The sequence below is a fragment of the Rosa rugosa genome, chromosome 5, assembly GCF_958449725.1.
Source record: "Rosa rugosa chromosome 5, drRosRugo1.1, whole genome shotgun sequence".
Classification (NCBI taxonomy): domain Eukaryota; kingdom Viridiplantae; phylum Streptophyta; class Magnoliopsida; order Rosales; family Rosaceae; genus Rosa; species Rosa rugosa.
The window spans coordinates 56,114,792-56,128,370 of NC_084824.1; the positions used below are offsets into that span (position 1 = coordinate 56,114,792).

General features: G+C 44.0%; 2 protein-coding genes and 1 long non-coding RNA gene across 3 annotated transcripts in view; all 3 read right to left on the reverse strand.

The window, feature by feature from the left end:
- LOC133708838 (zinc finger CCCH domain-containing protein 16) overlaps positions 1–13,579 on the reverse strand; it is a 52,676-nt gene that overhangs the window by 28,510 nt on the left and 10,587 nt on the right. The gene's annotated exons all lie outside the window — the stretch shown is intronic.
- Positions 45–1,910, reverse strand: LOC133710186 (uncharacterized). Its single transcript, XM_062136195.1, has 5 exons — positions 1,568–1,910; positions 1,441–1,494; positions 1,275–1,355; positions 776–845; positions 45–704 (listed from the first exon to the last, which is right to left on the reverse strand). Exons 1-5 carry the CDS (start codon positions 1,763–1,765, stop codon positions 538–540), a joined length of 570 nt encoding a protein of 189 aa, XP_061992179.1. The 5' UTR covers positions 1,766–1,910; the 3' UTR covers positions 45–537.
- Positions 5,998–8,747, reverse strand: LOC133708290 (uncharacterized). The gene is made up of 5 exons (XR_009845738.1): positions 8,174–8,747; positions 8,035–8,086; positions 7,541–7,601; positions 6,294–6,362; positions 5,998–6,110 (listed from the first exon to the last, which is right to left on the reverse strand). It is a non-coding gene; the product is annotated as an uncharacterized LOC133708290 (long non-coding RNA).

Here is a 13,579-nt window from a genome sequence, read left to right on the forward strand (position 1 = left end):
TGACACATTCAAGCACGACAATAGGGCTTAAGGGCAAATTAAGCTAAGCTAGAAGCTGAAGATTATTTTAGAAAAATGATTTCTTTTTGGCCATTAGAGAGGAAAATGATAAATAAAAATGGAATTGCCGATGTGCTATTTAGAAATGAGGAAGTATATAATTATCATTGTTTTAGAGCATTTTGCTCTGTTTCTTTCCAAGTATCAAGTCTACTAAAGATAAGTCCTTCACCAGCCAATTGAATTTGTTGGGACAGTATATCCTCTAATCTTCAATATGAATTTCTAAAACTAGAAATTCATATTGAACCAGTCAAATAAAAATAGAATTGCCGATGTGCTATTTAGAAATATGGAAGTATATAGATATCATTATTTTAGCGCATTTTGCTCCGTTTCTTTCCAAGTATCAAGTCTACTAAAGATAAGTCCTTCACCAGTCAATTGAACTTGTTGGGACAGTATATCCTCTAATCTTCAATATGAATTTCTAAAACCAACCACACATCATTGTATGCTGAGGTCAATAAGGCATAATTAGATTAAAACCATCTTATTCTCCATCATAATTACATCATATCCTTCTCTGTAGCTTGAAAGAGGAGTATCAAATACCTGCAAGTCATCGAGTTCCCCATATGAAAACTCTGGGATGTCTATCTGGCCCTTTACCATCTTTTTCTCCTCTCCGGTAATCCATTCCCCTGATTTCAGAAAATTCAGATTAAACATAGAGAAAATACAAAAGAACCAATTCTACAATGCAGCTACTTACCTTTGACTTTCAAGGTTAGTTCATAGGTGTAGCCAACGCGTTTCTTGTTTCGCACAGTCACCAAGAATGCCTGATCACTCAGTAAACATCAACTCATGAGGGATGATGAGTCATGAGGCTATTACTGAATCACCAGACTCAATAGGATAATAATCTCTAGTCACAACTGAAATAACATAATTAAAGAATGAAACATGAAAGATTTGGGCTTTAGTCACACTCATACACGAGGAAACTGTAATTAAAACAAAACAAAACAAAACAAAAGCAAATCGGTGAAACCAGTACGCATGATTATGGACTAAAAAACATCCAAAGCTCTAGAACATTAAATATTCTAGGAAAGAAAAGCAAATTGAAGGGGAGAGGGAAAGGACTAGAGACCTGCAATCAGCCTTTTCAGAGATGGACTTTGGCATACAGGATACATTACAAAGAGACTGACTTGAAAGGGAAAAAGAAAAAAACAGTAACAGAAAAAAGTGGGTTTATGACTCACATCCCCTACACACTTGGAGACATCTGATATTTGTGCTTTGCCACCTGGGAACTCCACGGAACCCACTGATACAAGCAACTCCTGCAAAAGATTTCCTCAAATTTCAAAGCTACAGCAATGATAATGACGCAGTTGCAGCCCAACAAAGGAATATTGGATTTTGTACCTTTATTCTATCTGTCGCCCATTTATTGACATTCTTCTCCTCCCAAGTTCCAGCCTAAATAGAGATAGATATGCTAAATGGTTAGAAAGAGTAAAAATCTAGCTAAGGACAAAATCAAGGACAATACCCGATTCCAGAGAGAGCCGAGGGTGGCAGGCTGAGACTGGGCGGAGAGAATATCCTGAGATGAGAGCATTCTGGGAACCGGGGGAGGCGCCGCTTCCTCCGTCACTTGCCTCACCCAATAAGTGTAGGACGTCCCCTGCTGCTCTTCTTTCGCATTCTCACTTGACAATGGCATCGCACCACCGCCATCCCCTTCCATCTTCTTAACTTGTTACGATTACCACCGAATCAGATCGAGTTATAGCACTTGGTCAGCGGCGGCCGACGACCACACTGGCTTATTAGGGCGACAATTTTTTTTTTCCTTTTTCTTTTTCCTTTCTCTCCTATTTGGACCGCGCACACCAACCAACAAAACAGCTTATTCCGATTAATTAAATACGTACATATTTCACATACGATTTTCGCGAATACGATTTGCAAAAAGGTAACCGACTCAGTCGCTGACTTTCGAAAAAATATTACTTAATCCACTTATATTCAACATTATCTTACACTCAATGTCGTTAAATCTTTCATTAGAAGCCGTTAAAGTTGAGAATATATTTAATATAAGTTGAAAACCCGGACTGTTCTACATCTAGGGTTGAGATATTCTTCTCATCCGTCAGCGCCCGTGATCGGCTTGCCGAGTATGGGTTGTTGTCGGACGGGTGCTTGAATGCTATTGCTTGGGCAAGTCAGGAGAGAGGTGTTTGGCTCGTGGTATTGGCAGGCTGGTTGGCGAAAGGTTTTGGGGGTGGAGGTCGTTTTCTGTACGGGGACGGTACACTTCATCGAGGACTTCTAGATCCAGCAGCGACATGGGTTTTGGAGCTTCTGAGTAGCGGAGAGAGGTGATGATTCGGCGAAGCACGCTCGTGGGGGGCTCGTGGCAGGGCGCACTATGCCAAAAAGTCCATCAGACGACATAATTCAGACGATAGAAGCATTGTTGTCCGTCATCTGAGTTTTTTAGACGACATAAATTTTTTTTATGTTGTCTGAATATAGACTAAAACCATACTCGTTCAATTTGAAAAAATGGTCAGCATTCAGACAACACATTTTTGTTGTTGTAGAAGATGGTGATTTCCTATCTCAAATTTAGAGGGATATCCAACAGTTGATCAAGTACTTTTCCCTCTCAAATAGCCAAATCCTAGTTGACTAGAAAATGTTGTGACATTTAGACAACATTTAAATGTTGTCTAAGTGTGGAGCTTGTTTTAAAATTTTCTGAGTTATTTTGACTTGTGCTTTTTGACCTCTGTCCCTCACAATTAAGTCATTTTCTCTCCTTCTCACTCTACTCTCTCAGCTCAACCTAGAACCCGCGAAACTGAAAAACTCAAACACCGGCCTCTCTCTTTCCCATCAGCTCTCTCAGATCTCGATTCTCACTCTCTCCTTCATCTTCTCATTCTCTCGATTCTTCTTCTTCTTCTTAGTCTCTACTTCATCTTTCGTGTCCGGATTAATGGAGCTCTCCAGCAACCAGTAGAGTTGTTTTCAATTCGGATTTTGGTAAGCAATTTAGGGTTTCAATCGTTTTTTAGTTTAGGGTTTCGACTAGGTTCAATCTTCGATTAATTTTAGGGTTTTATCTGCAAATTTTGGGTTTGCTTATTATCCAAAATTTCAATTTTAGGGTTTGATTTCAATTAGGTTTTTCTTTTTTTGGGGATGGGGTGATTGAAATGGATATAGTTGTTGGGTGTCATCTTGACAAACTTTTACCCTAATAGATAGGATGAATTATATGATTTTTTAATTATTTTTTTAAGAATATTTTATATAAAAGAAATCAAGAGACTTCAAAAATACGGCGAACTATACTAGATTGCCACTACGTAGGGTGATATGAGTAAAACCCTATGATTAGCGTTTGCTTAGAGAGAGAGAGAGAGAGAACTCTATTCGATGTATATACCAAATGATGTTGTACTTACATGGGCATTTGGCAAGCATAATTAGCTACAACGAGCCAAGCTCATACTGCCGCTAGCGGCACCAACAACTATTAAGGGTGTGACCTCCGGAAACACAGCCAAACATGCTATCACCCGAGCTCCAGCTCATCCCGAGATCACCGCTGACGTGCCGCGCCAACATCGCCTCGCTGAAGCATCAGAAACTGGGAACTGAAGCATCAGTCCCACATCAAAAACAAGGAAGAGATCAGTCTCTTCCCCACCTATAAAAATTCCACTCCTCTCTCCTCATTAATTATGCATTTACTACTTACCTACTGTTATTCTGTCAACATAAATACATTGACTAACTTAGGCATTGGAGAAGAGAAGACCGCCAACTGCGGTCTCCCTTTGACGCCCTTTGTATTTCATTTGAAAAATAGCGGAATCAACAAAGAATATCACAAGTAGCTGTTCGCCCCTCGAACCAGGGTTAACCGAGGTTCGGCTACCGCTGAATCTTAGACATTAACATTGGCGCCGTCTGTGGGAAGCCTTGATTGACATTCTTCTCTTCCCAAGTTCCAGCCTAAATAGAGATAGATATGCTAAATGGTTAGAAAGAGTAAAAATCTAGCTAAGGACAATACCTGATTCCACTGGAAGCAAACGGTAACCCAGGGCAGAGCGAGTAATCACAGAGTACCAGACATAGTCAACCTAACGGCGGACGATTGGTACCCGCACCAATAATGCAGATGCAAGTCCCGCTGAATCCATCCGAACTATTGGGAATGGGCCTTCCGCCACCGCAACGGCTGATGATGGAACAAGAAGCGGAATAACAACCGCGCACCAACCGCTCTGCAACCTGGGCAAGAACTGAGGACAATCCGCCTGCCCCTAGGCGGGAGTTATCCCAGCGGAACCTCCAGGCAGGATCCGCTGGTGACGCAACCGCCCAAATCTTGGAACGGATGCAACAACTGGAGCAGAGGCTGATCCGGGCTGAGGCAAGCACCCCAGCGCCAGTTCACAATCTACTCTTCGCGTCAAAGCCAGGGCCATTCACCACCAGGATCCTGCAGGCCGTTAAGCCAGCATATGCAAAAACGCCAAAAATGCCACAATATAGCAGCCTGACTGATCCCTTCGTCCATATATACACCTTCAAGAAAGTCACCAACAATAAGGGATTTGATGACGCTACCCTCTGCTACTTGTTCAGTGAAACGTTGGATAGTAAGGCGATGAGCTGGTTCTTCGAGTGCCCGCCGGGCTCTATAGACTTATTCCATGCACTATCAAACACTTTCCTGTCGCGATTAATTCTGTTGGCCGCTGGACATCACAACACAAGCCAGTTGTTCAGCGTCAAGCAGGGTGCAGAAGAAACGTTAAAGGCATTTGTCACTAAGTGGAGAGCGGCGGCATCTCGGTGCCACGACCTTGATAAAACAATGGCACTGGCAGCCTTTAAGCAAGGGCTCCTAAAGGGACCGTTCACCTCAACTACAATTATCAAAACGCCGCGTATGACCACGTCATGAGCGAGGCCGTCCTCCATGCGCAGGCATAATTCATCACATATGGCAAATCCCCACCACCACCACCACCTCCAACGCCAGCAAAGTCCAGTCAACCCTCCTCCAACCAGCAAGAGACTGCTAACAAAACCCCTGCCGCACCGCCAACTGAAAAAAAGCAAGAGTGGCAACCAAACAACTTCCAGAATAAGTGGCAAAAGGACCAAGACTACCACAAGAACAATCGCTCATCCCACAGGGATACTCGTGGCAAGCAGGTGGAGTCCTCCCAGCGGTACACAGTGTTCACGGTCCTCACAGCCTCATATGAAGAAATATACTATCAATGCAAGGACCAAATCCCACCGCCACCTCCAAGAAAATACCCGAGGGTGGGCAAACCAAGGAACACCAGCAAGTGGTGCAAATACCACGAGGACAGCGGTCACAACACCAACAACTGCAACGCTCTCAAAACAGCAATCGAGACTTTGTATCGTGCTGGCAAGCTGGAACAATTCAAGGTACGGCAGCCACCACCAATGGTCGCCAATATTGAGCTCATGCGTCGTATCAACACCATCGACAGCGGTGCTCCTATCACCAATATGTCTCATAGGGCAAGAAAGCGTTATGCACGCGCCAACCACCCCAAAGAAGTTTGCAACATCCGCTATGAAAGGTCCGCTAAGCTACCAAGAGCTGGGTGGGAACCCATAACCTTCTCTGACGAAGAAGAGCGCGGAGTACATCTCCCCCACGACGATCCATTCCTCATCGACGCCATGCTAGATAAATGGTCCGTGGGAAGGGTCCTCGTTGACAGCGGATCCACTGTGAATGTCATCTTCAATGGCTCATACAACCAAATCCAAGGGAACAGAAAGCTACTCCAAGATCATGAGCCGCTGCTCAGCTTTTCAGGCGACGTTACACAACCACTGGGTTCTGACTACATGCGCCTGGTTATCGGCGCTAGCCCATGCGCAGCAGAGATACATACAGTGACAGGACCCGCCCCAGATTTCACCCTGAAATCCGAAGTGGCCCTGCGGGGCCCACTTTAGAAGAGATTCTACCAAAAATTTGGCGGAACTTCCCCTAAAAGTAGGCTACCCAAAACCTGTAGGAAAACATTTACACTTCTAAATCATCCATCCTTAATCTTCTAGAGCCATCTGCTCCCCAAATCACAACTCCAATTTCACAAATATCAGTCTCAACCCAAAAACAATATTAATCCCATAGGTTATCAGAGCAATACTAATCCACTAGGTAACAAAGAAAACAAAAATAGAATGAGTACGCGGAAGCAATGCTGTTGGCTATGCCTCGACTCCATGTACGCCCGACCTCAACTAATTTCGCCTGCAAACTGGGCATTTGAAACCGAAGGGCCCAGGGGAAAAGTATTGAAAAACACGTTAGCGTGAGTGGATAAAAATAAATAATTTAATATGAATAAAACAAAATAAAACTTCATACTTTCCCACATTTTTCGATATATATAAAATCCGGATGCATGCAACATTTATAAAACACTTAAGAAAATAATCCGAAAAACGTTGAACTCCAGAAAACCGACTAGCCCCGCTAGTCACAACAACAGAGTAAAAGATTGAAATTTCAATACTAGAAAATATAAGTCCAGCCCCGCTGGTTAAGGAAACTCAGACTAGTCCCCGCTAGTCAAAAATAGTATAAGTAGGGGAAGATGATAGCCATACGAATAAGCCACTCAGGCTTGGTTGGGTGATAGCCTCCCAGGCTAAAGAACTCCCATAACTCCCGTAATATACCCTTACGCCACTAAGTGTAGCGATAGGATACTGGGCTACAGAATTACTGTCACAGAGAAAGTAACCTGCGCCACAAAGGCGGAAGGGCTACGGTGATCCCATCACCGCGCCACAAAGGCGGAAAATCAATGCTAGCATGATAAAATCACCCCTCAGTATGGCACAAGGAAACATAACCGAAAATCCAGTAAATCCAAAATACATAAGGCTTCCCCCATCTCTCGTAAAAGAATTTCCAACGACGTGTCCCACACGCCAAGATAATCTCAAGTTCAAAATAAATAGGAGAGAAAATAATAATAAAACATAATCTCCATGAATCGAAACAAAACCAATTCCAAGTTCATCATCAAGGCACTCCCAATGCCAAAGCCGAAAGTCGATAAATAAACAAGAAATATAATTCCATCGAAATCTCATTTCGAAAATCTTTCAGAGATCTCAAATCGGTGAATGAAAAATAAATATGAAATTCCGGAAATCACCTCGGAAAAGAATTAATTGAAAATCACAATATCAGAATTTCAAATAATAATTATAATCAATTTCTGAAAATCAATTCATATTCTCAAAAACAACTCATAAATCCAAATCCTAGCATAATAAGTTCATATCCGAAACTCATGAATAATTCAATGTCAAATTATAATCCAAGACAAAATATCATGCTCGATAAATAAAACGATAATTAAATAAACCAATAATTTCAAAATAAATGCATGCATCATTTACTTAAAAACAAAAGTCCACTCACAGTACTATTGGGCGACCACGCAAACGAGTTCCTTCATTTAACCGTAGCTCGCGGCATTGCCCTGTACACAATTATATTTCCGTAAACGACAATCCGATAAAATAATTACGAACCTAAACGAAACCCGAAAATCCCTATCTCCATTACTTCTCAAATTCAACCCAAATCTCTTCCACAACACCAATTCCTCAATTTATATATCCCACAACGAAAACGAGGGAAATCCGACGGCCGGATTTCCCACAATTCAATCACAAAACTTCAAACTTCGGAAATTCACAAATAATTCCAAACCCCTCCAAAATTCACCAAACTTCACATACAAGCTCTACAACAATTCTACAATTTAATGGGCTAAAAACTGAAATTAAAACACTGCTGTACACGCCTCCACGCGCCACCAGCAACCACCTCCGATGGCCACCAAAATTTGGCAGCACCATCTACTCAACAAACCCAACCTCTTTCTCCACTACAACAAGTTCCAATTTTACCTGGAAGAGCTCCAATTTGGCCGGTGAAAAATTTCCAGAAATTCCAAGAACCCTAGAAATTGAAATTGTTAATTCGACCTCTACACTGCAAATTGAAATGAAAGACCTTAGGGGAAATGATCTATGTCAAAAACCGAACCTTCGATGCCAGTTAGGTGGCCGGAGACTGCCGGAATCGGAAAATATCGGCGTTGACTCAAAACTGCTACAGTGACCGTCCTCTTCTTCTCGTTGCTGCACCTTCCACAGTTCATATTAAGCTACGAAACGAACCCAGAAATGCAGAATAGGAAGAGATCTTTCCAACGACATCTTATACGTCAAAATCCGTCGCCGGATGGAGGAGTTATGGCCGGAAGAAGGTGAAGAGGTCGGAGAGGAAGAGAGGGTCGGGGAGAGAGAAGGGAGAGGGCTCGGTAAGTTTCCGAAAATGGAAACTTACCACAGTAACTCGGCTATTTATAGAAACTTACTATATGAACAGTAACTTTAGTATTTCGCTTATAACTTTCACATACGAACTCCGATTTTTACGTACCACATATGCACGCGCTCGGTTTAACGTCCTCTACAACTTTCATGAAGAACATTTTCTCAAATTTTGACCCGAACAAAAAGTCAACTTTTAGGGCCACTAAAGTTACCGAAAAAGAGTAAAAGTAAATCAAATTGTCGTTTACTGTCCAAATGACTAGTAAACCGGTGAATTAAGATACGGGATGTTACATACAGAATTTATTGTTGTTGATTGCTTCAGTTCCTACAATGCCATCATCGGCCGCCCGACGCTCAATAAGCTGAAATGCATCATTGCTGGGTATATGCTTCTCATGAAGTTCCCAACACCCAACAGCACGGGCTGTGTGAAAGGAAGCCAACAGTTAGCACGATAGTGCTACTCAACAACTGTGGCACTGTCCACACGCTGCCATGAGATCCTAACGGTGGGAAGTCACGTGCCGCTGACTGATGCAATGGAAGATCCTCGAGACGACGAGGAGAAATATGTGAAAAAGGAGTCAGTCAACCCAGAAATGTCCTTGCAAGTTATCAGCATCTCTGACGAACACCTTGAGCGGAAGGTCCGCATCGGCGCTCAGCTCGCCCCCGAGATAGCGGCAGAGCTCACGCAATTTCTGTGGGACAACGCCACTGTATTCGCATGGTCCTATGCCGACATGCCGGGCATCTCCCCTGAAATCATCACGCACAAGTTGAGCATCAAACCGTCTTTCTATCCGGTCAAACAGAAGTGAAGGGCCTTCGACGAAGAGAGATATCTTGCAATAGGGGAAGAGGTCACCAAGCTACAGGCGTCGGGTTCATCCGCCAAGTCAATTATCCCAAATGGATTTCTAACTTGGTCATGGTGAAGAAGCCCAGCGGGAAGTGGCGAATATGTGTGGACTTCAAGGGTCTTAACAAGGCATGCCCAAATGACAGTTTCCCGCTGCCCCGCATTGACCAACTGGTCGACGCTACAGTAGGACACGAAATCCTCAGCATGATGGACGCTTTCTCTGGATACAATCAAATCAAGATGCACCCTGGCGACCAAGAATGTACCACCTTCTCGACCAACAAGGGCCTCTATTGCTACAATGTCATGCCTTTCGGATTAAAGAACGCCGGAGCAACATACCAGCAGTTGATGAACGCTATGTTCGCAGAACACCTTGGCAAAATAATAGAAATTTACGTGGACGATATGCTAGTCAAAAGCATCAAAGCCGACGGACACGTGGCAAACCTCCGCATCATATTCGCCATTCTCTTGGCGTACTGTTTCAGCTGTCTTGAGAGGGGTCCGACCCATCTGAACACGGGATGTATATGTCTGTTACTATCGCTATCGGTCTAGATTATCTGCAAAACAGACGAAGGTCAGAGGGAAGACCGGGTGTGCCGGCCTTCAACGCTCCAATGCCTAAGTCAGTATCGTATAAGATAATGATAATGGAAAGTGATAGTAAATAGTTACCTTTTTGGGTTGTTGGAGATGACCCTAATGTAGCAGATTTGTGGGAGCTTGGTTCCGTTTCTTTCAGTGTGGGACGCTCGGGGTTCCCGATATTGCCCCGAGGGGTATCGGGACCCTCGGCTGAGAGCTTACCTTGTTTGTGTATTGGCGATACAAGTCTTGTGCTTCCGATACTTGCGCCTGGGCGCTATGTGCATACCAACAAGTCCCCCAAGTCCCCGGTCAAGAGTTCTCTTGGGTGGGGAGTTTGTCTTTGGTGAAAGTATCGAAAGTGTTCCGATATACCTGATACAGAGAATGTTGAAGTGTTGGAGATTCCGCGATCGCCACGGGGGCGGTTTGCTCCTTGGCGATACGCCCATTGATCAGCCTGGTCCGAGTATGACGGAGGAGCAGATCGCCGAGATGAGGACCACCTGGGTGATTCCCGACAACATCTTGTTGCGCCCATTGAGGGAGGGTGAGTATTTTAGGCATCCCGAGGTGGGGTGGGCATGTTTTTACTAATATCAGCTTTAGGGTTGACATTCCCGATACCAGAGGAGCTGCAGTATCTGCTGTCGTGCTTGAATATATCGTTAGGGCAGCTATCGCCCAACGCGTTGAGGCAAATAATGGGAGTGTTGCTGCTATGGAAACTTAGCGGGCTGTTATGTCCCTGCATTGGCGAGTTTAATTCTATGTTCAAGATTCAGTACTCGACAAAAGCTGGTGTACATACTACTAGGTAGTTCACTAGGTTTGGCAGTCAACTTAGTCCCATAGGGAGACCCAGGTACCAGGCCACGGGTCGTAGGTTCACAACCCACCATGACGGTGCTCATCGGGGACGACACCACGGCTACCTGGGGCTCGGGACCTGATCAGCACAGTACATCTAAATATACACCAGAAGGCTAATAAGGCTGCAAAGGGACAACATGCGTCCCACATCGAAGATAGGGGAAACCCCTTTCCCTTACTCGAGTATTAAAGCATTAGCACAACCACCTTTTACGGGTAATAACTCCTTTGTCCACTATTTACTTGATCCACTTATATATTAGTTTCTTACTCAGGCATCGGAGAGGCATAAACCGTCTGGTACGGTTTACCCCTCTAACGCTGTGTTCTTGATTCAGGATCTAGGAGTTGGATCGGTACCCCAAACGGTATAGCATTCTGTGTGAGGTACCCAGAGAAAGCCACCAGAAACATTGGCGCGCCAGATAGGGGCTTGAATCATGACCGAGCCGGAAGAAACGGCAGGAGAGGGTAGAAGTGTCGCCCGGGCACTGATATTCTCCCCGGGTACTTCATCAGCAGAAACGCCAAGTACTTTCTGAGCCCCCGAAAATTTTATTTAATTTTTGAAGGTAATTTTACGCCAATAAGATTTTTCGCAAGGTGATTTAAGTGAAGAAATCGACTTCGGAGACTGTTTTGGTGTCGAGACCACCTATTGGGCCTTATGATTTAAGTTTGGGCCGAGATTCTTTCATTTGGGCTTATAAGGTTATCGAAGTTTAGTGAGGCAACCGTTTGTTAAAGTTTCGAAGACAATAAATTGAGCTGTAACAAAGTTTTGGATTTTGGATTTTGGATTTTGGATTTTTACGAGATCGAGTTTTGGGCCTAGGGCGGAGTCGAGAAGTAACTTAGAAAGTTTCCGACGAAAAACGAATAAAATAAAAGTTACGAGCCCGAAAACCCGAAAGCGATCAACAGGGAGTATTACGTAATTTGACGCGAGGGCAAATTTGACATTTCTCACACGCTAGTATAAATAGGAATAGAAAAACCTAAAATCTCATTCTCTCCCTTTCTCCTCTCCCAGCCGCGTCCTCTCCTCTCTCTCTCTCTCTCCCCGACCTCACTCTCTCGTCCTCTCCCTTTGCCATCGCCCGAACCACATTGTCCGGCCATCGCCTCACATCACCGCTACCACCAATCGAAGCACCACCTCAATCCGACCTAAACCCATGAGAGATCGACTCCATGCATCGACCCCGACCTCTCTCTTCCACTCTCCTTCTCTCTGCCATCGCCGGGAAACCCAACTTCCGGTCACCACCTTGCAACACCGCCTCCACCCTTCGAACCAGCACCCAAGTCCGACCAAAACCTGAGCTTCACCACCCACATGCATCGCCGGTAGTCTCCACAGACGACCACCACAGTCCCGCCGGGTTGGCCGGCCAGAGTTTCCATCTCCGACCATCATTTCTACACACTGCCGACACCAACGTGCCCAGACCAAACTGAGCATTGAAACCCCAAAGTTTTGCTGACGATCGACGCCGGAAGACTACCGCACGCACAGCCACCGGAGTATTGCCTCTGCATGTCTTCGTTTTCCGGTCTCCAGTCCAAACCGAGCGAAGCCACCATCAAGAATCGAATCAGCGCCTTGTCAAACACCAAAATCCGATAACCCCGACCTCTAACTCTGACCAGAGTCGCCGCACGCGCTACACGCGCCGGTTACAGCGCGTGGACCACCATAGCCACTGTGGACGCCGCCGTGAGCGCCACCAGCTTATCCTCTTCGTCTGGTAAGCTGGATTTTTATCCCTTCTCCTTAGTTGAGGCTTCTAGTTTGAGTAGATTGAACTCTAATAACTTGTTATTTGATTTGGAGAGCTTTGAGGTCCATGGAGTCTGGGAACTCGAGGTTTTTGGAGGAGGAAAACTGCTAGCTTAGCTTCGAATTGAGTTGGGTAAGGTAAGAACCAGGAACTCTGTGTTGGATACGAAATTGGCTGAGAATGGATTATTGATCCTATTTTTCGTAATAGGGAACCTGTAGGATTAAGGGTGGTGGAGTGCAACTTCGACGACTCGGCTACTAATTTGGAAAAGAAGAATGGTAAGGGTTTGGGTGTTTGGATCTGTTTTGTAGTATGTTGTTCATACTTAGTGGAATTCGGGATAATTGGAAAAGATATTAATATGTGTTGGAAACTTGCCATGGTAGTGAACAAAGATGAAAATGGTTGAATGGTTGAATGTACGGAGAGAATTGGGTTGTCAATTAAATTGGTTTGTCTGTTATTAATTTTGGGAAAATGTTGTTCTGCAAGAATGGACAAATAGAGACTAATTTTGTGGGTTTTGACAAGTAAATTAGTGTGGTGAATGATATTATTGAGAATGGGTCAAAAGTTTGAATTAAGCATTTTGTAGCTATCATATCCCGAAACGAGTTTGAGAAACAAATTGTTCGGGAATGACAATTATTTATTTGCAAGGTTAACGAGTAAGTAAAAAAAGGGTGAAACCGGTTGACCCGAATTACATAAAGACACGAAGTATGATCTCCATATCCCGGATAAGCTTACAACGTTAAGTGGATTATTTGGGAATGGTAATTGTTGATTGTTTTCTTAAAGTAGAAATGCTAAACCAATCTTGGTCAAAGTGCTAAGTATAATCACCATATCCGAAATGATTCAAATGCTATGCCATTTGGATTGTTTGGGAATGGGTAAAGACTTTATCTACAAAAGGATAATCCGATGGACTTTAAGGAAAAATGAAATAAATGCTTTGGTTGCTCGGTTAGTTGAGTTATTATGACGTCAA